The sequence below is a fragment of the Recurvomyces mirabilis genome (genome assembly GCF_035927965.1).
Source record: "Recurvomyces mirabilis strain CCFEE 5264 chromosome Unknown scaffold_45, whole genome shotgun sequence".
Classification (NCBI taxonomy): Eukaryota; Fungi; Ascomycota; class Dothideomycetes; order Mycosphaerellales; family Teratosphaeriaceae; genus Recurvomyces; species Recurvomyces mirabilis.
Window position 1 is genome coordinate 53397 of NW_027041979.1, and position 25090 is coordinate 78486.

General features: G+C 50.9%; 8 protein-coding genes across 8 annotated transcripts; 3 read left to right on the plus strand and 5 right to left on the minus strand.

The window, feature by feature from the left end:
- Positions 1–4225: 4225 nt before the first annotated feature.
- On the minus strand, positions 4226–5356 carry LTS14_010580 (uncharacterized protein; the record flags this gene model as incomplete). Its single annotated transcript, XM_064843256.1, has 2 exons — positions 4226–4964; positions 5025–5356. The coding sequence occupies 2 exons, from the start codon at positions 5354–5356 to the stop codon at positions 4226–4228; spliced, it is 1071 nt and encodes a 356-aa protein (XP_064689153.1).
- A 214-nt stretch (positions 5357–5570) lies between these two features.
- LTS14_010581 (uncharacterized protein) lies at positions 5571–6853 on the minus strand (the record flags this gene model as incomplete). Its single annotated transcript, XM_064843257.1, has 2 exons — positions 5571–5612; positions 5717–6853. The coding sequence occupies 2 exons, from the start codon at positions 6851–6853 to the stop codon at positions 5571–5573; spliced, it is 1179 nt and encodes a 392-aa protein (XP_064689154.1).
- Positions 6854–10348: 3495 nt separating this feature from the next.
- Positions 10349–12526, minus strand: LTS14_010582 (uncharacterized protein; the record flags this gene model as incomplete). Its single annotated transcript, XM_064843258.1, has 2 exons — positions 10349–12075; positions 12172–12526. 2 exons carry the CDS (start codon positions 12524–12526, stop codon positions 10349–10351), a joined length of 2082 nt encoding a protein of 693 aa, XP_064689155.1.
- A 1096-nt stretch (positions 12527–13622) lies between these two features.
- Positions 13623–14160, minus strand: LTS14_010583 (uncharacterized protein; the record flags this gene model as incomplete). The annotated part of the gene is made up of 2 exons (XM_064843259.1): positions 13623–13931; positions 13975–14160. The coding sequence occupies 2 exons, from the start codon at positions 14158–14160 to the stop codon at positions 13623–13625; spliced, it is 495 nt and encodes a 164-aa protein (XP_064689156.1).
- A 326-nt stretch (positions 14161–14486) lies between these two features.
- LTS14_010584 (uncharacterized protein) lies at positions 14487–15273 on the plus strand (the record flags this gene model as incomplete). Its single annotated transcript, XM_064843260.1, has 2 exons — positions 14487–14684; positions 14734–15273. The coding sequence occupies 2 exons, from the start codon at positions 14487–14489 to the stop codon at positions 15271–15273; spliced, it is 738 nt and encodes a 245-aa protein (XP_064689157.1).
- Positions 15274–18710: 3437 nt separating this feature from the next.
- Positions 18711–21233, plus strand: LTS14_010585 (uncharacterized protein; the record flags this gene model as incomplete). Its single annotated transcript, XM_064843261.1, is given in 6 exon segments — positions 18711–19825; positions 19844–20027; positions 20121–20316; positions 20364–20569; positions 20640–20880; positions 20944–21233. The coding sequence occupies 6 exon segments, from the start codon at positions 18711–18713 to the stop codon at positions 21231–21233; spliced, it is 2232 nt and encodes a 743-aa protein (XP_064689158.1).
- Positions 21234–21886: 653 nt separating this feature from the next.
- Positions 21887–23224, plus strand: LTS14_010586 (uncharacterized protein; the record flags this gene model as incomplete). The annotated part of the gene is made up of 2 exons (XM_064843262.1): positions 21887–22290; positions 22339–23224. The coding sequence occupies 2 exons, from the start codon at positions 21887–21889 to the stop codon at positions 23222–23224; spliced, it is 1290 nt and encodes a 429-aa protein (XP_064689159.1).
- Positions 23225–24259: 1035 nt separating this feature from the next.
- On the minus strand, positions 24260–24837 carry LTS14_010587 (uncharacterized protein; the record flags this gene model as incomplete). The annotated part of the gene is made up of 2 exons (XM_064843263.1): positions 24260–24578; positions 24626–24837. The coding sequence occupies 2 exons, from the start codon at positions 24835–24837 to the stop codon at positions 24260–24262; spliced, it is 531 nt and encodes a 176-aa protein (XP_064689160.1).
- Between the last annotated feature and the right edge of the window lie 253 nt (positions 24838–25090).

Sequence of the window (25090 nt, forward strand, 5' to 3'; positions counted from 1 at the left end):
GAATCGCATCCTTTTGAGTTTCAGCTGCAGTGGAACCTGCCACATCGGGGTCTGGAGAACTCCTGGATATGTGTTGCTATTCTATACAAGCGACCTGGCATGGAACATCCGCACATAGAACCATTCCGGATGGACGACTTTACTGGCGGCTATCTCGCCCGCTTGACAATTCATTCTACCAATCCTGGGGGCTATGCACTTGCTTACCGATTGGTCGCGCTATGGCCTGATTTCGAGCGTGCAAAACAGTGGCTGATGGCATGCACACTTTATCACCAAAACTGCGTCGGTAATGCGAATCTGGTGATGCCCACTAGGTTGATCCACGTTGGGTATGAAACGAGACATCCTAGGCTTGTGGAGACGCGTGGACATAACACTTCGTACGTTGCCTTGAGCCACTGTTGGGGAGACACACGACCTCTGACAACCACTTGTTTGACATATAATACACATTCGGAGGCTATAAAGATCACATTGATGCCGCGTACGTTTCAGGATGCGGTTTTAGTAACTCGGGAACTTGGATTTTGTTATATCTGGATTGATTCCCTCTGCATTGTCCAGGATGATTCATCCGACTGGGAAAAAGAATGTGCTATAATGAGCGAGATCTATGCGAATGCCTCTGTTACCATCGCCGGGCCAGCCGCAGGTAACGCAGATGCAGGATTTTTGCATGAGCGAATGCCGATGGATGGGCCCTGCTGTGAGCTCCAAGTGGAACCTGGACATGCTCAGTGGTCACATGTTACGGTCACCCTCAGCTCGAACGAAAACCATGAATGGACATGGAGTCGAGGGGAGATTGATTCGCCTCTTGATCAGCGCGGATGGACATTGCAGGAATACGTGCTCTCTCCGCGAAAACTTTTTCTTGGAAGTCGGCAAATGTATTACATGTGCAACATGACGTGCAATTTTGAAGCATTCAGCTTTTCACAAAAACCACTGCACTCTGCAATACCTCTGAACGTAGGCAATGTATGGAGTATATCAAGCAACGTCGAACATTGGGGGCCAGGGACATGGAACGGCCTCGTAATAAAATTTAGCGAGCGAAAGCTAAGTCGTGACAGCGACATATTACCCGCACTTTCCGGCCTGGCGCACCGGCACCAGAAGATGACTGGCGACCAATATCTAGCCGGCCTTTGGCGTAGTACATTAGCAAGAGATCTACTCTGGACCCCTCGTGTTCGATACGATGGGAAAAAGCAAATCCGGCGAATCATCGACGATGTGAGTAATCCTCTGCCCTCTTGGTCTTGGATTGCATGTCGATTACCAATATATTTCATCGGACTAGATCGAGGTGAACAATGGTCTTTTGTACCGGAATTGGAAATCTTGGAAGCGTCCACAGATCCCGCTGGCTATAATAAGCTTGGCGAAGTTGCTAGGGCCTGCTTGACCATACGGACTCGCATCTGGACGTACTCAGTAGGCCCTCAACCGCAGGACAAGTCTACTAGACTCTGTTTGATACCAACGGTGGCGGATTCGCCTCAGATTCTAACATTTCTGCCCGATAATATCACATACGGCCGGGCACAAGGCCTGACCCATCAAAATGACGTGGAATACGTGCAATGTGCGCTCCTTGCCTGGCGACCGTCGGACTTGCCTGGCTATGACTCAATCAAGCTCTGGAGCATAACACTAAAGGAACTTACAGATGGGAAAGCAGGGTACCGTCGAGTAGGACTAGCAGAGGTCCATGTAGACTCAAAAATCTGCGATCTTGACTCGGCTGATCAATTGTCAAAGGTTTGCACAGGTGGTAAGCTTGTAGAGCTAAATGTTATGTAAAGGCCCGCCTTAGCTGGCCTACAGGTGTTGAGCTGGAAGCCTCCTCTATTGACGCTCAGTATGAACTATGATTGTGAGATTTTGCCCCACTTTCTCTTGGCACGGCTTGCGTCTCTATAAGAGTGGTCGCCTACCAACAGGTATTTTTGCATATGGAAAGTATAAGTATGCAATTATAGGTGATAGCATGGCCATACAAATGCGGTCGCAGCAGCTCATCGTTCTTTACCTTCGCGTTCGTGGCCAGCCTTTCGATTGTCTCGTGCAGTCGAGCAGCTATTCCACCAATAACCTCGGGAACAGCCACGGTTTCCAGGATCGTGAGCGCGGTCCAGGAGACGGCTTTGACGATAGTATCTAGTGTGCGCGCAGTACTTACTCCCCACGGGCGACACTGGTCGCGGAACAGCTCCCCAATAATAAGTGGATTGAAAGTACCAGGGAGCTCGCAGCCTCGGCTCTTTTTCATGAGATCTCGAACATGCGACAAGTAGGCGCTGCGGGTAGTACGAGGAGTTGCGTCGTCATCATTGCCGCTCTCATCATCTTCATTGATCATCGGGTACGACCTCGAAAGCGTATGTCTTCTGCAAACGACTCCAGCTCGTTCTGAACTACGGCACGCAGCCGTTTCTGATACCCATTGAATGAACTAGCCTGTTCGAGGAAGATATTGCTATAGAATCCGTCCACAGCGGCTCTCATCAATAGAGAGAAGCTCCAGCTGACCTGTCGTAGATAACGCCTCTGCTCTGATAAAGCTCCATGGGGCTCACCCAGACGTCTCTGTTGCTACCGGCATTCTTCCAGGCCCGAGGAGACGTCTCGAAGCAGGCTAAGGAGTTGCTGTAGAATCAGGTTGTGGAGGACTAGACTCAGCCTCGGTCGCAGGGTCTGTATGCCAACCGTGCCACGATCGAGGTGTGCCCATAGTCCTGTTGCGAAGAACTCGCGTTCATTTCTGTCCCGTTCGACGGAGGTCGCATGCCGCGATTCGAAGCCGCGATTGCGGAGAATGTGCCAGCCAAGTCGAAAGACGACGTCTTTGATCTGCGCCAAGGCCAAGTAAGAAGCCTCAGAACCCGAAGGTAATGTATCAGGTTTCGTGATCAGGCCTAGCGTACGAATCCCAGCAGGATCGAGCTCGCGGGACAGTTCGGTGACAGGCTGTAGATTGATGTCGCTTTAAGCGGAAACGACAGCGAGAATTATGCTTCGTGGCTTCTCCATGTAACTGCGTACCGTCTGTTGGATGATAGGTGCACTATTGACGGATTGGTCCCGATTGCTAGCGCGGAAGAGACCCGGTAGATCCACCAGAGTCAAGTGCGGCGTTCTCGCGGGGCATCGCAGCAAAGCAATCGCTGTTGTAGATGCGATGATCGATAAGGGTCACAGATACAAAAACCTTCACCAAAACCTACTCGAAACCAAATGGCTAGTTACGATACCATCTTCCAGCGAGCGGTAGCTCGCTCACCAGGCTTCATTGAGGTTACTGTGGACGATGCACAGCTTGTGACTGTGGCTCCAACCGCTTTTCACTTCATGCTCTTGTGCGATCTCTTTGCAAGCCTTAGAATGCGTGAGACGATACGCTTGCTTGTGGACACCGTCGCACGCTGCTCGCCTGGAGGACCTCGTGGCCGCTCATTTATTGGTCCGGGTTCGTGACATGGTGATGGACGACTGTAAGGTAGCTGTTCAGACACGACGCGACACGGGTGGACCGTGGGCAGCTTACCCTGCTTCATCCGCACCACGTGGTCCAGCAGCTCCGCCGCTTCCATCACCGCCCGTTGTCGTGCTATGCACTCGCCAGCTCCTGGTGAGACGCCAGCCGTTCAGGAGTGATGCCTTGTGCTGCGATGTGAAGCAGGATGTGTATGAGCGAACTGCAGGTACAGTACTGTAATGCAGCCTATGTATAGTTTGCTGGCCGTATCGTGACGTAATCGAAGCTAAACGCGTGAATTCACGTCCTGTCGCTCTCTACCTTGTACAAACGTATTCTACACTACACGTTTGTTCACTCCATATCTCTGCGTGATCTCTTGCGAGCCTTGGTGCTCGCGCACCGTGGAGCTGCTTGAAGATATCAACCCATGCCGTACCGCCGCCTCCATTGATGCCCAGAATGACACCAGTATATATTGGTTCACACGCATATTGCTCCGCTCCGCCCCAGCCACATGCTCTAGCAGCGCCATTGCTTCCCTCGCCTGCCTGTGAGCTGGCTGCACGCCTACGAGCTCGTACCGAGCGTCAGCATATGCGAGAATCATATGCCAGCCTCTGCTTCACCCGCATCATGTGCTTTCGCGGCCTTGCTGCATTTGATAGCCGCGTATTGGGCTCATGAACCGTCATCTTCGTACCTTCCTCCTCTCGCTGCTGGCCGCGTACTGGCAGCTCAACGGAATGTGGCTCTCAAGGGTATGAGCAGCCAGTCCACCCATCGGGGATTCTGATCTTCAACCTCAGATATCGTTGCCATTGATCTACTTGGTGTCGGCGTTGGGAGCGGTCCGTACAGAGCCTCACTTCTCTCAAGCTGCGCTGCATGGTCCACCCACCATTCATCATCACCGACTTCGCCGTTCCTTCGGCGGCGCGAAGCTTCTATATATGACTCGTGGTCGGCAGCGTCCTGCTGTAAGCGCACCTGGATCGCACCGTGACGGCTTTCTCCCCGCTGTATGGTGATCCAGTGATCACTACCGTATTGATAGGCTTCCTTCAAACGTCCATCTTGGCGAGCGATTGCAAGCATGGTGTTGTAATGGATGACGCTCCAGAGGTCATCATCTTCTCCACATGAACCTAAATAATGTGCTGCTTTCTGGTGAAGAGCTTCGGCTTTCGCAAAATGTCCACTTCTTTGTAGGAAGGTTGCCTCAAGGTTGCATTGAGTAGCTTTCGCGCGAACAATCTCTTCGAACAATGTTGACTGGTCAATGTTCAGCATAGTCAAGATGTTGTTGTAGGCTGAGATGGTACCGTCCCGGTCTGTCCAGCCATGATGCACCCGGTCCTCCCTGCTCGTTAAAAATGCGTGTATCCGAGTTAAAACTTTGGTCAAGGATCGAAGCTTGCTGCCCTCCACCAAGGGTTCCTCCTTGCGTAAGGCAACCAAGAAATCTTTCCAGATCCTTAATTGTTTGTGCCGAGTTCCTTCAGTCAGATCACATAGGTCAGCGTAGCAAGCGCACGTATGCCACAACAAAGGATCGTGCGCGCCAACGTCGTTAAAACCCATAGCGCAAGCTTTGTCGATCAATCCAAGAAGCGAATTCACTTTCTGATCGGTTGTCTGCAGAGCCGATCCAATCACTGGTCTGCTGCACAACCTATAAGGTTCCACCTTCTCCCGAAGAATGAGAATATGCAGCTTTGGACCAATGTATGCTCGACCGGAATCAGTTGAAGCTTCCGTCAGTTGTTCGTCCGTAATCTGATCAGCCTCTTCAAAGTGTCCAAGCCAGTTATGTATGTTTGCTAAGGCATGCCGTAGAACAGCAATAGTGTGCTTATCCTCCGGCATGCTTGTCCTAGCTATACTAAGCAGCAGCTGTAACACTCTGCCCTGGTCAGCATATCGCCTCAGTCCGAATAGGCATGCTGAACGATGCATATTCAAGTCGAACCAGGTTCTGTCCTGATCAAGTTTCAACATTGCAGCCCAGACTCTCGGTGAAGACAGGCACATATCACCATAGTAGTCGCACTGATATAGTACATCACTACAGTGCCCCTCATCATGTAGTGAGTGCATCTTGTTCTCCCATGCCTAGAAAGTTCTGTGGTCAAGTGTTGAATAAGCATTAACAGCGTGATCAAGTGCATGATCAGCCAAGGCAAGCCCTGCGCTTGTGAGACCCATTTGACGAACAAAACTGCTTACTGCTTGCATCAAAGTCGCCGTTCCGGCCAATTTCGTCGCGATGTATGATGTTACGTCCAGACAATGGGTTGCATGTGGCAACAATTTATGTGCAAGGCCCCATCCGATAGTTTCTCGCAGTCCATGGCCACAGGAAAATAGCCGCCCGAGTAGCTCCACAACAGGAGCAGAGTAGTGAAGAAAATCCTCAGCTGAGAGTCTTTGCGAGATCCTCTCGTGAATGACCGGATGCATCTCGAAATGTGAATCCTCTTGCGAGGTATATGTTTCCTCCACTAATGAGTGAAGGAGGAGCGGCGCTAGGATGCCGTGATACTGAATATCATCAGAGCCGTATAGGCCTGGCAACAGCTTGACAGCTGATTTTGGGATAGACCGACAATCGAAGAAGGCCATGTAGCTCAAGCAGTCCGCTGCCCGAACATTTTGCTGACGAATATCTTCGAATGACATCTCCCAAGTGGTAAGAATGCTTTGCACTCCATTGCTTCCACTCCACCGTGCCACAGGAGTCTGCAATAAGCTCAATCGCGCTTGACGGGAGCGATACATTTTGGCGTACGCATGAATTGCCATCTGCTGCGCCCGCATGTTGGCAGCGGCCTGCGTAATTGCCAATGGAAGACAGCCCAATTCTGCTACCAAGTCCATGGCTGCAACCCTTGTATCATAATCGTCCTCAATCATGAGATGCGGCGGAATCGATCCTGTCAACAAGTCATACGCCTGATCGCTAGACATGGGCCCAACTTTGAGTCCATCTCTGGCGCCTGCAAATCCGCCGAGGAAACGAGGATCACGAGTCGTTATAAGCACCTTCGAGTTAGTCGGAACTAGGCTTCGGATGGAACTAATACTGTCATTGCCACCATTGAAGCTATCGAGATCGTTGGCATTGTCCAGGACTAGCAGATAGTGCTCTGCACTCGACCTGAGAAAGTCCTCAGCGGTATTAATATGGCTTCGTGGTTTTGCACGAGCTAGGCCGTGGCGAGAAGTTGACAGGTATTGTTCGTGAGCTCTAAGGATATCCGACGTAGAATTCACAAGCTTATCGGAACGTAACCACAGAGCATGAGACGATGCTCTGCACGAGTGTGCAAAGTCTAGTGCGATTTGTGACTTGCTGCTGATCATTACACCTCGTGCTTGGATAGAGAAAATACATTCTCACCCCGAACCTCCAATACTCCACAGCACAAAGACAGGGCTTGTAGCATGAGAGGCGGAAAAGAAATGCTGAAGGCGTTCGGTATAGTATGGACGTGGAACAAATGGCGGTGGTTGTCTTTTTGGGAGCGTACTGGGCAGTACGTGGTGGCCTCCTATTTTTGCTTCAGCCAAACACCGCATGGTCGTTACCTTGTCTCACTCACGATGTACGACGGTACTGACTTGACCGAGATCTGAAACAACACGAAGCGTCAGCCTGGCGACATTTGTCAAATGTACATTCTGGAAGGTAGACCCTGGCAATTACGCCAGCAATGAGCACATGACCAACCTGCTGGCAGACTGTCCGGCAGATCAATTTCCTCGACCAACGCCGCCGCGCACAGCGCCGCCCGTGCGGCCGCATACCCGCGCCACCGCTTACTCTTGTGGCTGTCGGCGTAGTCTACTACTCCCTTGACCACGATCGTCGGGAGCACCTCCCATGCACCGGCACCTCCCATGCACCGGCACCTTCCATCTCGAACCCGATCACTCCGTCGTCCCGGATCAGCAGATCCCGCCGATGCCCGCTTTTCATCACCGCGTTGCCCGATGCGTACCGCCCCAAGTGGATCTTCGTCGCTTGCACCTCATTGCTGCGACAAGGCTGACAGCCTAATTCCTCACAGCTTGCCCCGAGCGCCGCCTCGCACACCTCGTGATGCCACTCGGTACACTGCCGACACTTCTCACATTGATTCGTGTCCTGATGCTTGTGACGATAACACTCGGTTCTTGCTATACGCGCCCATAACACCGTCATGCCCGCCTTCACGTTTCCATTGCTCTTTGTCGTGAGGTGGCGATCCGTCTCTGAACAGTGCGACTGCCGACAGCTCTATATGGCGCTCTTCGTTGGAGATTCGAGCAGCTTCGCCGTGGTGAGAAGCTTGAGAACTGAGAGGCCGAGAATTGCTAGAATCGCTGCAATCCTCGGTACAGTCATATCTCTGGCTGTCGCTTGGTCAGAGCCATACAATTGTGGTTCGCGAGGGACATACCAGCGGTAAGTGGCACAAGTGATCTTGTCACAGACAATACTTGTAATTGCTTGTCGTTCGTACCAGGACGGGGTCGAGTAGATGTTTTCGACTCCCGGCAGTCCTGTCGTGTAGCACATGCAGATGCTGGGGTACAGACTACCCTTGCAAAGCATTTGGTGCTTGAGAGCCGACTATAAAAGAGCCGGGATGCATATAAACAGGCACTTCGCAAACATCGTTGAAGTATACAGCGGACTGCGTATGGTGGCTGTGTTGGGCACAGTATGGAAATTCCGGATTCTCTCGTGGCAGCTCTAGCTACGGCACAACGGATACTTGTAGTCATTGGAGCTGGACTGTCGCAACCCTCAGGGCTGCCAACGTTTCGACAGAATCCAGAATGCTGGGGTGAGTCCATCGAAAAGATTGCGTCTTCAGCCGCGTTTCGATCAGATCCCGACAGGATATGGGCACACTATGAGCGTTTTCGTCAACTTGCTCTTAGTGTACAGCCAAATCCAGGCCACCACGCAATTTCACGTCTAGCCTTATCTAAGCCCGGGCTTCTGGCAATCACGCAGAACATAGACGGTGAGCACGCATGTCATAGTGGTGAACATTGTTGCTGACCCGCACATAGAGTTATCCGAGAGAGCTGGTCATCCTCTGGAGCAGCTAGTGGCGTTGCATGGCTCGGTCTTCGAAGCACATTGCTCAAGCACCGATTGCGCCTACAAAACATGAAACGCCGCGAAAGAGTCCCTTGCCTTTGTCATGGAGTCTGCTGCGAGCATTGTATGGTCACGTGGCCCAGAATGTGGCCCAAGACGAGATGCAGCTGAATGGATCTGTCCTCTGTGCAGATCTGCGAAGGTGCGACCAGGTATAGTCTGGTTCGGAGAAATGCTTCCCGCAGATGCATTGGAACGTGTTGAGCATTGGCTGGAGGCTCAGCCATATGTTGACCTAGTCCTCGTCATAGGGACAGAGAGGACGCCATACGTGCAAGAAGCTCTGGACCTTGGTGCGAGAGCTGCATGGTTTGACATTTTCGACGAAGCCGACGACGTAGATCCTGGTGATGCCACGTGGGTTGTGAGTGGTGACGCGTCTCAAACCTTGCCACTTCTAGTAGATCGCTGCTTAGGCGACGGGACCTTTCATTGAACTTGGCGGTGCCGGCTGTAGGGTAGGTATTTTTGAAAAGGACATTACTATAGCACCAACGTAAGGACTCCTGATCGTCGAAGAAACAACTTTGCCTATGTAGAACAAGATGTGGAGCTCAAGAAGCATGCCGTACGTGTAGCGTAGCCGCAACATGAGCCGCACTATCAGCTAAGGGAAAACAGCATGATCTATTATAATATGCTTCTGTGCTCTACTAAAGTGAATCGTTGCAATGCTAGAAAATATACAAGATTTCGTACCTACTCCTTGTAGGCCTTTCGCCTCCGCATTGTCTCGTGCCTTCAGTCGGGAACAATAGTGAACCTGGAGAGCATCGATTGATTGAGCGGGAAAAAGCTTCTGGATGTCAGGCCAATTAAAACTAGTACGCTCTTTGAGGTGTGCCAGTAGATCATCCTCGTCCAAAGTGAATGCATTACGTGATCATCGTGGCGTTTTCGACACGTAGACCTGTGACTGAATGGCCGAGGAAGCGTGCACTGCACGGGAGCTTCTCGGTAACAGTGTCGAAGTAACACTTGAGGTCAGAGCGGTCTGAACTCGCGTCCTACAGTCCACAGGAGTCTTCCCTACACTACTCTTGTGATGGCTATTGTCCTTCAAGCTTTGGGCAGGAGGGGCCGTACGACCGGTCAGTAAATGAGCCAATCATTCGCGATCGACACATGCAACAGCGGCACCGCTCGCCGCGCAACCAGCCCAGATCTTGCTGCCTGCCCTTGATATCTCAGCTAGCCATATCAACGTATACGCCTTTGTCTTACCTTTGACGCGTGCTTTCTCACTCCGCAGCATCTTCATACTCTTGGATGGCGGTGTCCACGCCACCCTGCAGACAGCAAGTAGAAACTCCAGTCTTTGGCGTGAAGAAGTAACTGTGAGGACAGGATACGGACTATCTTGGTATCGTCATGTATCTCTGGCAGCACCGTATGAGGCCCATCGTGCAGGAGGCTTTCGCATTTGATCACTACAAACGTTCAGATTGAGATCGCGCTAAACCCCGCGGAGGCGGGTTTAGTGCGGAATCTCGAAGGTTGTTCGTGGCGATCATGTGCTATGACCATCCCCACCAAATGGCCGTGGTCTCTGATGTGGTGGGTGGTTTCAAATCAAACCTGTCGATGGAGAAAATCCTCAAAGCTTCCTCGTAGCGGCCCACAGATACGAACTGGACTGGACATGCTGTTTCTGTGTTGCAGCCTACAAAGACTTTCTATGAAAGCTATCTAATGCTGAACCATCACTTCAGATGCGTGGTCATGAACAAGCGATTCCCGGTGTCTGTAGTTCTTGACCCTTTGAAGCTATTGTCGGAAGTCCTCAAGGCAATGATCGTCAAGTGTCCCTCCTTCGACAGACCATGAATGGCCTCACCGCGATATAACGAGCCTTGGTGGACGACGCCGGCCACGACGATGATACGAATCCGTGGGTGTCCGCCACGAATATGTCGCACGAACTCGACAAGACTTGCACCAGAATTGACGACTGCGTCTACCAAGACCACAGTCCTTTGCTTGTCGAGGTGTAGCTTAGTCACATCCCTTGCCTCAAAAGCATGCACGAAGTGTGAAGTTGGCATAGCATCATTCACGCCGAAGGCCATTGGCTCTCCACCTCGCATCATGGCGACAATGGTAGTTCTTGCCTCGTTCTCGAAGCAGTATCCATCAGTGTTCTGACCCTGTACATGAATGATCGGTTTTCGATCCAGATTCAGCACAGCGCTCAGACACTGGATTGCCAGAAACCAGCCCACACGGCGATGTGCTTCGCGTAGTGTCACGCCAGAAATTTGCGCGTCCCGCATGGGCGTCATCAGAAGCTTTGCGCCTGCAGTCTCCGTAAAGTGATGAAACTGTAAGTGAGTATCCGACATGATGGTACGATAAATATCGTCCACAAGAGGGAGCCGATCAGTGCTGAGTCGTGGTCGAACATGCGCCGGCAGGAGCAGCTGCAGTGCAACAAGTCCCTCATGGTCGATCGCAGTTTGTAAAGCTGACTCCATGGTACGGCTTCTTACTTCTTCCGCAGTGACCACAACTATGGCCCGATCCGCAGCTTGAAGCATCGGAAGATCCAACGGACTATCGCCAACTGCCCAAACTCGCATCTGATGCCTCAGCTGTAGATGCTGTACAGCATTGCGCTTGCTGAGCGGCGTAATCACATAACCGTCGCTCATGCGCCCGCCGCCAACCACTGACACGTTCGAGCGAAGTCCATGCCGCACCAATACTTTCTCCCAAACACGGCGCAGACCAGACGTGATCACCAGGGCTTTCAGATTTGGTCGATCGGGCCCGCATTGCAGCAGGGACAGTAGCTCCGGGAAGAGGTCGACCTGAGCAGCCGTAAGGTCGCATAACCGCTCAAAAGCACTCGTAGCAGCCGATTCCTCGTACAAGAGAGTCGCTTGTTTGAAGGCAGCATAGGAATACTTCCAGGCTGAGTGTTTAAAGAGACGACTGACAGGATCACCATCAACATCGGCTGTGCCATCAATGCGTCCTCTGAGCAGCTCCCAGTACAAGGCACCTGTGTCTACAGCGGCTAATGTCTTGTCTGCGTCCAGAACGACCACGATCTGAGGTTCTTGCTTGCTCGTGACCACCTTGTCCACTTCAGCAAGCACAAGTGATTCATTCATCTCGACCGTGCAAAGGTGATAGTGCAGGATGTCTGCAATATGACCATAATCATCCGGTTCAGCCGTCATGGTGGAGAACAAGATTCCATGCTCACGACAAAGCTCGCGCAATCGAGCCTTTTCCTCATCCTTCCAGCGCTGAAGATGCCATGAATGAGCAACATCTCGCTGCCGCTGCACGTCCTGCGCTCGACGCCGCTCGATGTCGTCCTTCGATGCGTCCAAGTACACAATACTGGTGTAAGCCTCCAAGTCAGCTTTTGTATAGACAGTTCTCCCAGTATCCTCATCCTCAGTCCAGAACATGAAATGACCTGTGACAACTGCGGATTGGCCGGTCCTGGCACATTCATTCACAACGTGTTTGATGGCTGCAGTACGACAGCGTCGTCTGGCCTCCTCGTCCATACTCTTAAATGCAGTCATTGCGGCTTTCCGAGATGACTCTTTCGCTTCCGGACTCAAGGTCATGAAAGTCTGACAGTTCTCTGTAACTGTTCCTGCAATCAAGTCCGAACCTTCGAAGCACAAGAGAGACGGATCGTGGAAACTGGTCATGATCCACTCCAACATGCGAGTTTTGCCAGATCCTGGAAGACCATAGAGTCCGATAATCCGAGGGCGGCTGGAGCTCATGTCATGGACACCATGTGAAACGTCTGGACGAGCGGCTTTTTGTTCATCTGGACGGTCCATTGGTGAGGGAAAAGGACTCTCTGTCCAGGACTCCAGAAGGTCGAGAGCGTGCTCGCCTGCGGCAGGCATGATGGAAAAATCTTAGGCGCCGAGCAGGAAATTTGGAAGGAAGCGAAAAGATGAGTCCTTCAGTCAAGCTGTGGTCGCTCTTATCAATGTAGCATCGATTTGAAGGAGACCAAGGAGCATCCCTTTGCAATCTCATGGACACGCGGCGGTGAATCATCGGGAAGCAGCGCGACACCAGGCCACCTGACATAGGCCTGTCTCCGTGATCATTCATTCAGTTCCATGCCTTAACCGACTCGTCAATGATAGTCCCGGTGGGTATCCTGCATGGCTTGGCTCTGAATCTGGACAGTAAAGCTGCAGATCTACATTAGAGGCTAATCTACGCTAACAAGCCATACACCTTTCTAATGCACAGGTCCTCTGTTGCTCGACTTTAGGCTCAAAATGAGAACGGTCAATTATCAGAGAGTGCTTGCATGGAACGGTCGATATCCTTTTGCCTAGTTCGACTGATGAGTGGATAGGAGATTTGGGACCTCATAGGAGAGGGCGAATGTCGAACGGGCTATATAGAGATCGATGTCACACATCTGCCTTGATACGCAAACTCCATGGCGTCCTTCTACATCTCAATCAGACATAAGAGTCCTGTATTCTTCGTATATTGGACGAGGAGAGAGCAGATAGTCGGAAGCTGCTGGAGTGTTGTAATGAGATCGAACGGGCCGCAAGAGTCGTGATAGCTCTTCATCCAGAATCTTTTTTTGCAGGCCGCTATACTTAATGGCAAGTGACTCGGTGTCTGTGTAGGTCACTTGATGCTGAATTGCTTTGAAAGCTCCACCACTCTTGGCCCTAATCCAGCTATAGTTTGATCAGTCTCGCTCCTGGCAATCCAATCAACAGCTTACCAGTGCTCCGGAAGCTCAATGCCCAAGACTAGTGCGAGACCAGTACAGACGTTTTGGTGAAGGTTCCTGTATCTGTGACCCTTATCGATCATCGCATCTACAACAGCGATCGCTTTGCTGCGATGCCCCGCGAGAACGCCGACAGCAAGTAGCAAGTCTACCGTCTCCTCGATGGTTGGACGGCCAATGCCGTCTCTGAGGTCAATCAGAACGATACATGCCATTCGCTGCTTCATGCGAGACTACGCGTCATCGCCACGAGCACGAATGTACAGTTGTACAACTTGAGCTTCTGCGCTGAGGCCTGTGTTTGTATGCTCATCCAGCGTATTCCAAAAGTCCCGTGTGTTCTGCATCCATCGATCGAAATTGGTGGCAAGGATGTTTCTGGTCTCCTTATCCGGACCCGTAAATGATTGAAGTCGTTCCACAAGTCCGTCAGCATGGTTTACCTTGCGCTTAAGTTTGAAATCGATCGAAGGTGACTGTTGCAAGCCACTTGAGAGCCTTTGATGCAGTGCTTGCAACACAATGTTGAGCTCTTCCGGGCCCTACAACATATTAGATTCGTGTGCAATAATCAATGAGACTTACCATTGTAGCCAAAACCTCCAGCGTCCTTGGCAACTCCATGATGGCATAGATGAGTTGATTGTGTGTTTGAAGTCTCTGCTTATGGAGAGCTCTTGAGTGCACGCTCCCATAGCGAGCTACGCACAAGACAGCATGCACCTTGGTGTGGCGTTTGGAGCCCGTGAACATGCTGCGAATCGCCTGCATGCCTGCCCAAGGTGACACAAGCTTGCATCTAGACGATCACGATCGTGGGCATGAGTACATATGCAGATACAATATTATGCATTGTTGATGCAGCGCACAGATACGCATGCTAGCGTAGCAGCGCATGCAGGCCAGCTGCAGCTGGACGCACTAATTTGCGTTCGCAACTTTAGCGTGTAATGAGGCTGCAAGCAATGTACATGGGAATGCAGCCCATAGTCATGATGGGAGGCTCAGCGTATATATGAATGGAGGCGCAGACTCCCTTTGCTACGTAGGAGTAGGTCTTGAATGACGATATGATGCCTTCTTCCACCAGGTTCTCGATGACTGACGGTGATGCTTCCGAAAACCCAAGAGAAGGATTACTCGATGACTCCGACTTCGAAGATTTGTACGACAACCCGACTGCTGGACAGACTTCATCCGTCCACTACTGGTTTGGCAAACGACTCTTCAAACAGATCCTTGCTGAGAAGGTGTTTCGCAATGCTACAGCTTCTGAAACGAGCGATGGTCTAGATGTAATGTTACAGATACGCTTGTAGAAGGTCAATACTAACCTCAGACCAGGCAATGCTGCTACAGGCGGTTGCGCAGTACCCATACGGCGATCGAATACGCCACATTTCTTCCATCCCGTCAGCTCAGAGTGTCTACATGGACCCAGGAGAAAATACCGCTGACTTTCGAGCATTTGTGACTGAACTCGCCGCAGTATTTCTGCGGAGCAGTGTCGAGGTCAGAGTCCACGTCACTTCCATCGTGCAAGATGGTGTGGAAAACCCTCGACAGCCGTTGCCAAGTCGTCCAGCAGCGCAGCCTCTCAGTACTTCGGCAGCAAGACTTCAGCAACCGATCAACCGTGTGTTGCAAAACAACGATGATCAACTACTCGAGCGCCCTCGTTACACGACAGCTCTCAAAGAATATGGTGACCAGAATCGGGTCGATGTCAGATGGATGAACAAGCAGGTATCAGTGTCTCCTCTTTGCTGGCAGGTCGCAGCGATAGTGGACGGTGCGACCTTTCGAGCTACCGCAGGCAACACAAGAGAAGCTAAACATCGAGCTTCGCAGATCGCATGCGAAGCTCTTGGGATAGCGCTCTAGCCTTGTTCATGGCCGTTGATAGCATGACGTGCAACATGTATCCATGTATCTCGTCAAGTGACAAAAGCATTGTCGTGTGGTATCAGTGATAACCTAAAGTGTATATGGCAAGCCTAGACAAACCTCTGCTCTTCCTGAGCAACCAATCGTGGAATTTTTTTAGAAAGATGAAGCATCGTTCTCTTGGGTACCCTGCAGGAGCTTGCCAGCAGTCAAATACTACTTCACCGGCTCCAGCTTGCAGTGCCTACCAAAGAATCTGGTAGTATACAAGTCATACGAAGGGTCGCCTCTCGAGCTATCCGATACTTCCTAACACTGCCTCAAAATCGTACAAATATGCTACGTCAAGATCCTCAGCGTGTGATGTGCGACCTCTACGACAGTCTACAGATACAAAGTTTACTCCAGCGTCAAGAGATGACAGAGATCAGGAACAACATAAGCAGACGACATCATTGGCATGCCACCAGTGTTAGGTCAGAATGGGAAAGATTTCTGGATGACCTGTGCTTGTTGTGCGATAATCGAAGAGGAGGAAAAACCACGACATCCATAGCGGTAGAGCGAAATACTAGCAATTTTGTCTTTTGGCTGGCCATGAACGGTGGGGATGCAGAAGAAACGAAGGGCCATTTGAGTAATATTCTTGCCTTGATACAGAACCAGGACGGGGATGCATCTGCACCAAGCGGACGGGACAAAATTATCATCGACACCATCGCAAGAAGTCCCCAGCGGATCTCCAATTATGCAAACCGATTGGGCAGTATTCTGCTTCAGCTGGAGGAAAGATCAACGCAGGAGGCAGTGATCGACAACGCAGACTGTAAGTTCTGATATGCCTGGGATTGTCGCAGCTTCAGCTGAGCTTTGACCTAGTACGCTTCATTATGGATGCGATTAGAACTATCTTGCAGAAGGCTACCGATCACCAAGCCTTGTGCCACGAAGCTCATACCCTCACCAGTGAGGACCCACACCGGAGCCTCATATTGGCTAGCAAGTTCTCGACAGATTATGATCTCTATCGTGCCAGGCACTATATCGGAAGACTGAGCTCGTGGCACAGCGCCGCGAACAACGTTGCGGCCTTGGGAGTGCGCTTTCGTAGCGTCTTGGATGATTGCGAGATTGCCGTCGTCGGGAATTCCACGGTAGAAAAGATCGGCCTTGAATCCGCAATGGGTCGAGTATTGCCAAATTACCGGGGTCATCCATTGATAGCAGCAGCAGTGGCAAAATTGGACGTCACTGCTAGGGCTTTGCCCATGGAGATGGAAAGTCGCCCACATGCTGAAGTCAGTATGCTCGAGCATTTTCACGTCCACGGTTTGACTTTTGCGATGGAAGACTGCTATATTGCATGCAGTAAGCCATCTTGCTACTGTTGCAAGCTATACCTGGACATACATCCATCATCCGCCAGGACTGGTCGTCACCATGGTAATTTATGGATGAAATGGGCGGTGCCACGGACTTTAGAGATGCCCGACGGGACGACTGACCGGGTAGCTCTGAGGCTTATGCGGCGAATGTCAGACCTGGTACGGGATGACCTGTTGTCCACTCTTCTCGTGGGCAAGTCCTTAGTCGTCCAGCCGTTCGACTCGACTACGGGAATTTCGTGAGAAGGGAGGAGTCGATTCTGCTGATACGAACTGTCAAGCAAATCCTGCACTCTGCTTCCTATTTGTGTGCGCTTGCGAGAGAGCGCAAAGTAAGTCTCCTCGACCTTCAGGGAAAGATAGACTTTTTACATTTTATGCCACTGCCTGCCGGGAATGAGTTTGTCACCACTGGGATTTTGCGATTTCCAATTGTTCCAGTGCTCAAGCTACCAGTGCGGAGTGATCACTAGTTGCGTAGATAAGCAAAGAATTCCAATAAGGAACAGGAGGCGTAGCCTGCTTCATGCGGACTCCACCAGTCTCACTTTCCACCAGATGCAATATACTGCGTAAGCGGGTGCGGTTTCTGAGGGACGTGCATGCGTCGTGCTGAGGAGCTAACGTCTGCGTTCTTTAGACCAGTGAAACATATTCTCCAATCATGAGACATGGTAAACTTCCAGCTATCGTATCGGGATATCAGCTCTTGCATCATCAGCCCACGCCTGCATGCTCAAGGCGTCCATTGGTGAAGCCACATAACCTCGAATAAGTACCTCTGACAATCCACCTGATCGCGGGACAATTGTCCTTGGCTGCGTTCGTGACTCACCAATAGTTGCCATATGTGGACCACCTACACAGATGCATAACAAGGTGTGACAAGCGTATACATTGCTTTATGGTATGGATGGTTAAAAGGAAGGCATGCGATCAAGGCTGTGTGTTAGACCACGTACATGCTCTCGGCATATGAGGGTGGAAGCGCCTCGTCCATTCGCAGCAACCAAGCACTCTGCTGACCACTCTGGCAACCAACAACGTCGGCGATACCATCGGAGCAGATGCTGATGTTCCCGTATTCGGCTCTTGTCCATCGAAACGGTTTGAGTAAACATAAGCTGCTTCATTTCGAGTCTCGCTATGTCTGTATATCTCATAAACAGAAATCAGAGTCTGATCCCAATAGGATGCTAAATCGGCAATTATCTGGAGGTTTCGCATAATTTTCTGGAGGTCGCCGGTATCAGAGGCCACCCGCACAATTGTGTTGTAGTTGTCTGCGGTTTCCTCGATACAGACAGCCATGATCTGATTGGGGTCGTCTCTGTCGGCGGCAATGTCATCTACTAAGTGTGTCTCACGATGTGCCGACAACTTCCGCGTGCCATCGTCCGCTATCAACACGTTCTTGGATGGGTGCTCTACAATCTCCCGAGCGGACCACAGAAGACTCGCGTTCTCTATGACCTTTGCTCTAGCCCGCACATAGCGCTCCATTCCTGCTCCGAGTCAAGGGTATGCGGCACGAAGAGTGCGTATGTACAGGGGCAGAAGAACGTCGGCAGACTCCAAATATCACTGGTTATACACTCCTTCGCGCATGTGGGGGTGAACATTTGAACAGGATCTCCCGGGATCCTTGCTCCGACCAATGAAAGCCACGATCGGTATCAGACCGGTGAAACGGCCTGGCCCATGGGGAGCGGGCCAGTGATACTTGCCTTAGCAGAGTGCGCGTGTTTTGACGCCATCAATTTCTGGGGTCTCTATGTCGTTCCTTCGGTCCCACGTCGCATTGTGCATTTTCCGACGTCTTGGGATGCAGGAAGGTCACAGTTTTAGCTTGTATATCCGATGTGCATGAGGAAGGCCGCCAATTGTGCTCGGCCACGTTACTCGTGTGTTGTTCATGCCAAGGATGGCGCAACACATATCACCTCGCTTCAACAACTTCACGGGTCTCCTTAACTCCTTGTGTGCACCTTTGAGCTGTAATATTTTGTATCGTAACTAGATCGTTGCATGCGCTAGCTGCAGTTCACGATGGATATTCTCCCACGTTACTTCCAAGACCAAGGCGAGCTATTGGACATCATCGATGGTCTCCGATCGCAAGGACTCAATATCTATATTTCGCTTCCGCAATTGGTAGTCTGTGGTGACCAATCTGCTGGCAAGAGCTCAGTCCTTGAAGGCATATCAGGAGTCGCTTTTCCGACGAAGGACAATCTCTGCACCCGCTTTGCAACAGAAGTTGTACTTCGCAGAGATGCTAAGAGTCGCGTTCATGTTACTATCTTACCCGACGGCGATCGGACGGACGACGAAAAGGAGCAGCTCCGGGGTTTCAAGGCACCAACTGCCAGTCTGGAAGAGCTTCCTGGCCTAGTAGAGATGGCGAAAGATACAATGGGTCTCAATCGTGACGGCAAGGCATTCAGCAAAGACATATTGAGAATCGAGCTTTCAGGCCCGGACCAGCCTCATCTGACGCTGGTCGACCTTCCAGGTCTGATTCACGCTGAGAGCAAGCAGCAATCTGCTGAGGACTTGGATCTGGTCTTATCACTCGTTCGCGGTTATATCGCTAATCCTCGATCGATCGTTCTTGCAGTGGTCTCAGCGAAGAACGACTATGCTGTCCAGATCGTGACCAGGTTCACGAGAGAGGTTGATCCTAAAGGCCTCCGAACTCTTGGTATAATAACAAAGCCTGATACGCTTCATGTTGGATCTGACAGCGAGGCCGCGTATCTAAGCCTAGCCCGCAACGAAGACGTTCAGTTTCGACTAGGATGGCACGTCCTACGGAACCGAGATTTCGACACCAAGCATCTGTCTAGATGCGAGCGTGACGAAGCTGAGAAGAAATTCTTCTCGAACGGAATATGGCAGACACTGCCATTGCATTCTCTTGGCGTCGAGTCCTTGCGATCAAGACTGAGCACCGTCCTCAAGGAGCAAATCATCTCCGAGCTACCAGCGTTGCTGAGGGACATTGAGTCAGGCCTTGTGGACGCCCGCGATCGACTTGACCATCTTGGAGATTCACGAAGAACGACACATGAGCAGCGTTTGTATCTTATTCGCATAAGCGAAGATTTCTCCTCCCTGCTGAGCTCTGCAAATGGTGGAACATATGGTCGAGATTTTTTTTGGTGATGCTCGCACCGAAGGTGGCTTCAAGAAGCGGCTCAGAGCCGTGATCCAGGACCTGTCACTGGATTTGCGCACACCATGCGGAGAAGTGGTCATCTTCAACAAATTCTCGACGACGATGAGGTGGACAGTGGAGACCACCTGAGTGTCTCAGCATCGATTCGGCCCCGAAGCATTGTACGCTCAGCATACATGGAAGGGGTAAGTGAATTGATAAGAAGGACCAGAGGACGGGAGCTGCCCGGTACATTCAACCCGATGATCATTGGTGACCTCTTTTTCGATCAATCCCAGCCATGGAGCGACCTTGTCCAGGAATATATGGACCACGTCGTTGCTGCAGCACGGACAACAGTCGAACTCATTCTGGCTCATTCAGCTGATGCTTCAACAGCCGAAAGTCTGCTCCGCGAGATCATCAATCCTGCTTTCGAACACTGCGTGGGAAACGTGCGCCGAAAGGTTCAGGAAGTTCTGCAGCCACATCAACGTGGGCATCCAATCACGTACAATCACTATTTCACAGATTCGATACAGAAAGCTCGGAGAGAACAAACAAAAGGCAGCAGTTGCAAATACTGCGTTCTTTCTTCGGGGACAAGTCTCGATCTGCGGCATATGGCGCTTCGTCCCAGAATGTCGACTTAGAGAGGCTTCTCGATGCTTTGAACCCCGAGCCAGAAGGCAGCATGGACCAGTTCGCTTGTTCTGAAGCTACATACTGCATGGAAGCCTACTACAAGGTAAACAGCCTGGCTGACTTCATACAGCATCACATTTACTGTAGCGATGTCTGACAACTAACCTAAACAGGTGGCTATGAAAACGTTAGTCGACAATATCGCCGTGCTTGGCATCGAGTCTTGCTTGTTGGAGGGCTTGAAGGACGCATTCACAGCCCAGACCGTGATGAATCTAGAGGACGGCTTGGTCCAGAAGATCGCAGCGGAAACCCAGGACTCAGTAACAGAGCGTACACGTACAGAAGAGAAGTTGCGAATTCTCAAGGATGGGCTTCATACCCTAAATCGATACAGACGTTCTAAGCACCAAGGTATAGAAATACCATCTGGACTGAATGGAAATGAAGATGCAAGACTGCTAACAAACACCATAGACCCCCAGGCGAATGAACGTGACGGCTTAGACGACTGCGAGACACACGAAGCGAATGATCCTGACTCACGCACGGCTGTCAATAATGGCGTGCACAATGCTGCTGACAATGCTCTACAGGAGGATGATTCTTTCGCGGAGAGAGCAGGAGTCCAAGAACCATCTCTTGACGTTTGGAGCAGCTGGAGTGAGTTTAAATCCAGTCCCAAAGTCCCTGTTAAGCTTAAGAAGAAGAGTGTCAAGTCTCGTGCTGCAATGTGGAATGATAATGCGCTTGGAGAACAGGAGTAGATTTTCATTTCAGCTTCGCTGATCAATCGGCAGCACAATTGAGCTGCATACATCAGATAGCCCTATATGGTCTCATCCGAGCATGCGTCCGCCATGAGGGCAGCCATAGCTACATAGATGAGAAATCCTGTATTTCCTGTAGTTTCGTGGCGTCATGGAGGTGGCCGGCCACACGGTCGACCACACGTAGCGCACGGTGCAGAGGAGCGCAAATTCAAGCGGTCGTGTAGACATGAGACCTCGAAGGTGTCTTTCAGTGCTTGCATGCAAAGCGCCTCTCCGCTCTTATCGTAGGTATTGGGGTACATCTGACTTTGAACTCAATGGTCGATTGCAGTTTGTAAAGCTGACTCCATGGTACGGCTTCTTACTTCGTCCGCAGTGACCACAACTATGGCAGTGGTTGAGGTGTACAACATCATAATCCAAGCTAAGCTGATGAGGAACCAAAGGCCGGAAGTGGCAAGAAAGCCGACATACACGGAAAATCGTCCTTCTCACGCAGCCACGGCGTCTATCCGACCAATCAGAGAGGCTTGTCAGCGTAATGTTACAGTCGCGTTCATCCTTAGGTAATATTGGCAGTCGTGTCGATGTTTGTCTCCCTCCAAGACACCCAGCCTCATTGGTATAACCACAACACGCTCGAAATCATGGCGGACCCTTTAAGTGTCGCGGCCTCCGTACTGGCTATTTCGACAGCCGCCATACAATCCGCCAAATCACTATTCGAGACAGTCAAACGGTACAGGGATCGAGATAAAACCCTACGCAGACTTCAAGACGAGCTAGAGGATCTGACGAAGGTTTTGGAATCGTTGACTAAAGCGACCAATACCGAGCAGTCGGTGTTGTCGCTACTCCAAGGTCCAGTTGAAAGATGTAGCCTCGTATGCCAGGAATTCGAGTCATCAATGGAAGTATTCGGCAAGAAATCAAAGACTGGTTTTCGAGATTGGACAAGGATGGAGTTCATGAGAGGTGATATCAATGAGTTCATTGAGACCATCGCGGGATACAAGTCGACCATCTCAGTGGGCCTAGGCACTATAACCATGTTAGTCACGAATTGACATCTGCTAGCCTCCGCTAACTGTAAACCTAGGCATACTTCCAAGATCTCCCATGACGTTCTCGTGGAGTATAGCGAGATGATCCATGATACGACCTATAATTTGGAACTTCACCTACAGCGCATCGAAGAGAAGATGACAAAGCTTACTACCGAGCATAAACTTGCATTAGGAGGAGCTGTAGACTTGAAAGACGAGAAGGACGTTACGAGACAATGTCTTCGTATTTGTGAAGCAGCCAGATCGTACCTCGATACAGTGTCTACTGATGCTTCAACCCTGCTGCAGGAAGCATCCCAGAATGGCACCGAAGACGAACTATATGATGCACAAAGACGGACACGTGAGATGCTGGATGAAACCCGAGACAACTTCACACGAACTTCCAATCATCTGGCACGACGCCTCGAATCTCTAAGCCTGGACCAAGCTTCCACCAGCGACTGTGAGAGACAGAAACTACAGACAGATATCGAAATCTCGAAACAGTGTCTGGAAGTCTGCAACATGGCCAACGACATCTCACGCCAGAGGGTCTATAAGGTTGGTGAGGCTGTTGCCGATGGCGATAGCGACCAAGTGCTGGTGACTACTATGGCGGATCTATTCGACATTGGCAAAGCGGTATCAAGAGAGAACTCAGCACAGCTGCTTGGCTTTATGTCATCGGATGATCTACGACACATAGTTCACAAGCGGTATGCCAGTCGCTTTGGAACTGTAGCCAGCCAGAGTATCTTTGAAGTAGGCTCCACTGGTGCACACTCGTTCGTCAAAGTCCCTAAAACCGAACCTCTAGCTCACGCTATGAAGTTTGAGCAAGATGCAGAGCTTGTGACGAGACAGCACAAGCCGTCTTCGAATGAGATCAGGAAGCGAACCGCCAGTAGAGACGACAAAGAATCCAAACATATATGAAAAAGAATTTGGTAGTTTTCTTGAAGCATGTGTTGGCATTGTTCCGTTGCGTCGCAAAGAAAGCATCCCCAGCTGGATTCTCCCATCCCTACATGTTTGTTAGTAAGTGATTATATTAGGTAGGCTCGAGGTCATCTCTCACCAACCTCCGGAGATTAGAAAGCCTCACGAACTGAGGCGACCGCTGACGTATGTACTCATATATCAATGGGTCCGCAGATGGAGTCTGCGCACTTACGTCCGGACGCGACATTATCTGTCTCCCGAGTCTTCAACTTCAACGCTTCGTGCGCTAGAGAATGCGTAGTAGGCTCTCCCGGTATGCTCACCTTGCTACGATGAGTAGAAGAAGCGGACGGCTTTTTGATGTTATTTGATTTGCTGTTCTAATAGCTGTCGTCCACCGTATACTATATCGGAACGTCCTCATTTGTATGGAAGCACTGTTTATAGGCTTGCCCAGTCTCAGGACGATTCAATGATGACGTACATTATGGCATTCGGTGGCACGACCGAGAAGATGGTAATAGGCTCGCTGTCGTTACATGATTGGTACATGACAAGGGGTTGGGACGAGATGTACGATAGACGTAATTGCTCTGCGTGTCGCTGTCTCATTCGTCTGACTTGTGTGCAAGACCGCATCGCTTGGGACGGGACCAAGGACGTGGGAATATGCTGTCATTCGTTATTGAAACGAATTGGCAGATATGGGATCTGCATGAGGCGTGCCCAGTAAGGTCTTGTGGAAAACAGTTATATTGATACTGCGAACGATAGCATAAGACGTGGCGCCACAGACCTCTCTTGCTAGGTGCTATGGCGATCTTTTCGTTGCGTGCCCGATGTGGCGGATGCAGCTTTCTGTGGTTACTTCTACGATCTCAATGATACAGGACTGAGGCTTGTCGGTATTGATCGCTTCGAAGAAGACATACAAAAGCGTCAATTCGGATTTCCCTATGCTTGCTTGGCCTGGTCTCAAAGGCACAGTCCAATTTGTAGTCGTAGGCGCCCTTCCGAGCGGTCTGTCCATCAATCGTTGCCAGAGCTGCTAAATAGCGAAGGAGAATAACTCCTGGAGAGAAACGGGTCATGGTGGAATGGGCTGTTGGCGACGTCGGCAAGGAGATTCGTTCTATCAGTACCTGTATAGGTGCTTGAGGGAGGAGGAGTCGCTGTTATGCTTGCATCGCTCGCGCGACTGTCGTTCAGGACATGATCATGGTACCAGGTGATAACCAGCTTGCGCAAATCGGCATACTCAGCCGCCTTCTCTTCCACTCCTGCGATCCGAAGTTCCTCGACAACTGCATCGAACTTTGGTCCACTCTTTGGAAGCAATCTTGTTCCTCTGGAAAGTTTAGCAAGTAATCAGTCCAACGTGGAGACATTTCTTACAGAGCATCAGAGCCAGGATGACACAAGAGGAACACCGCACCAGAGCCTATAACTTTTTCCAAGTTGGCGAAGCGACTCCCCTCATCGATCATCCGTTCGAGTACCTGAAGTGCCTGAGAAAAGGTGACGTTGAGCTGGCCACATCTGCTCATGGTGGTGGCAATCGTCTCGAGTGAGGTGGCATCTGGAGATCTCTGGTATTCATACAGCATTATTGATGTCAGACGCTTCACGATGCGTGACTAAGTGTCCGAACGCATAGCAGCGACATAGGAACCAGCCAGCATAGCCTGAGGACTGGAGAGTCGTTGGGCCGGGCCCGCGAAAATCTGAGGGTTCCAGAATCCCTCTGGATACTGCGTCCACTCAGCTTTGCGGCACTTGACATACTCCATCTCCTCTGGACTCGGACGACATGTCTCTAGTAATCTGCTGAATCTTGCGGCATCTTTGGCTCCCTTTCGA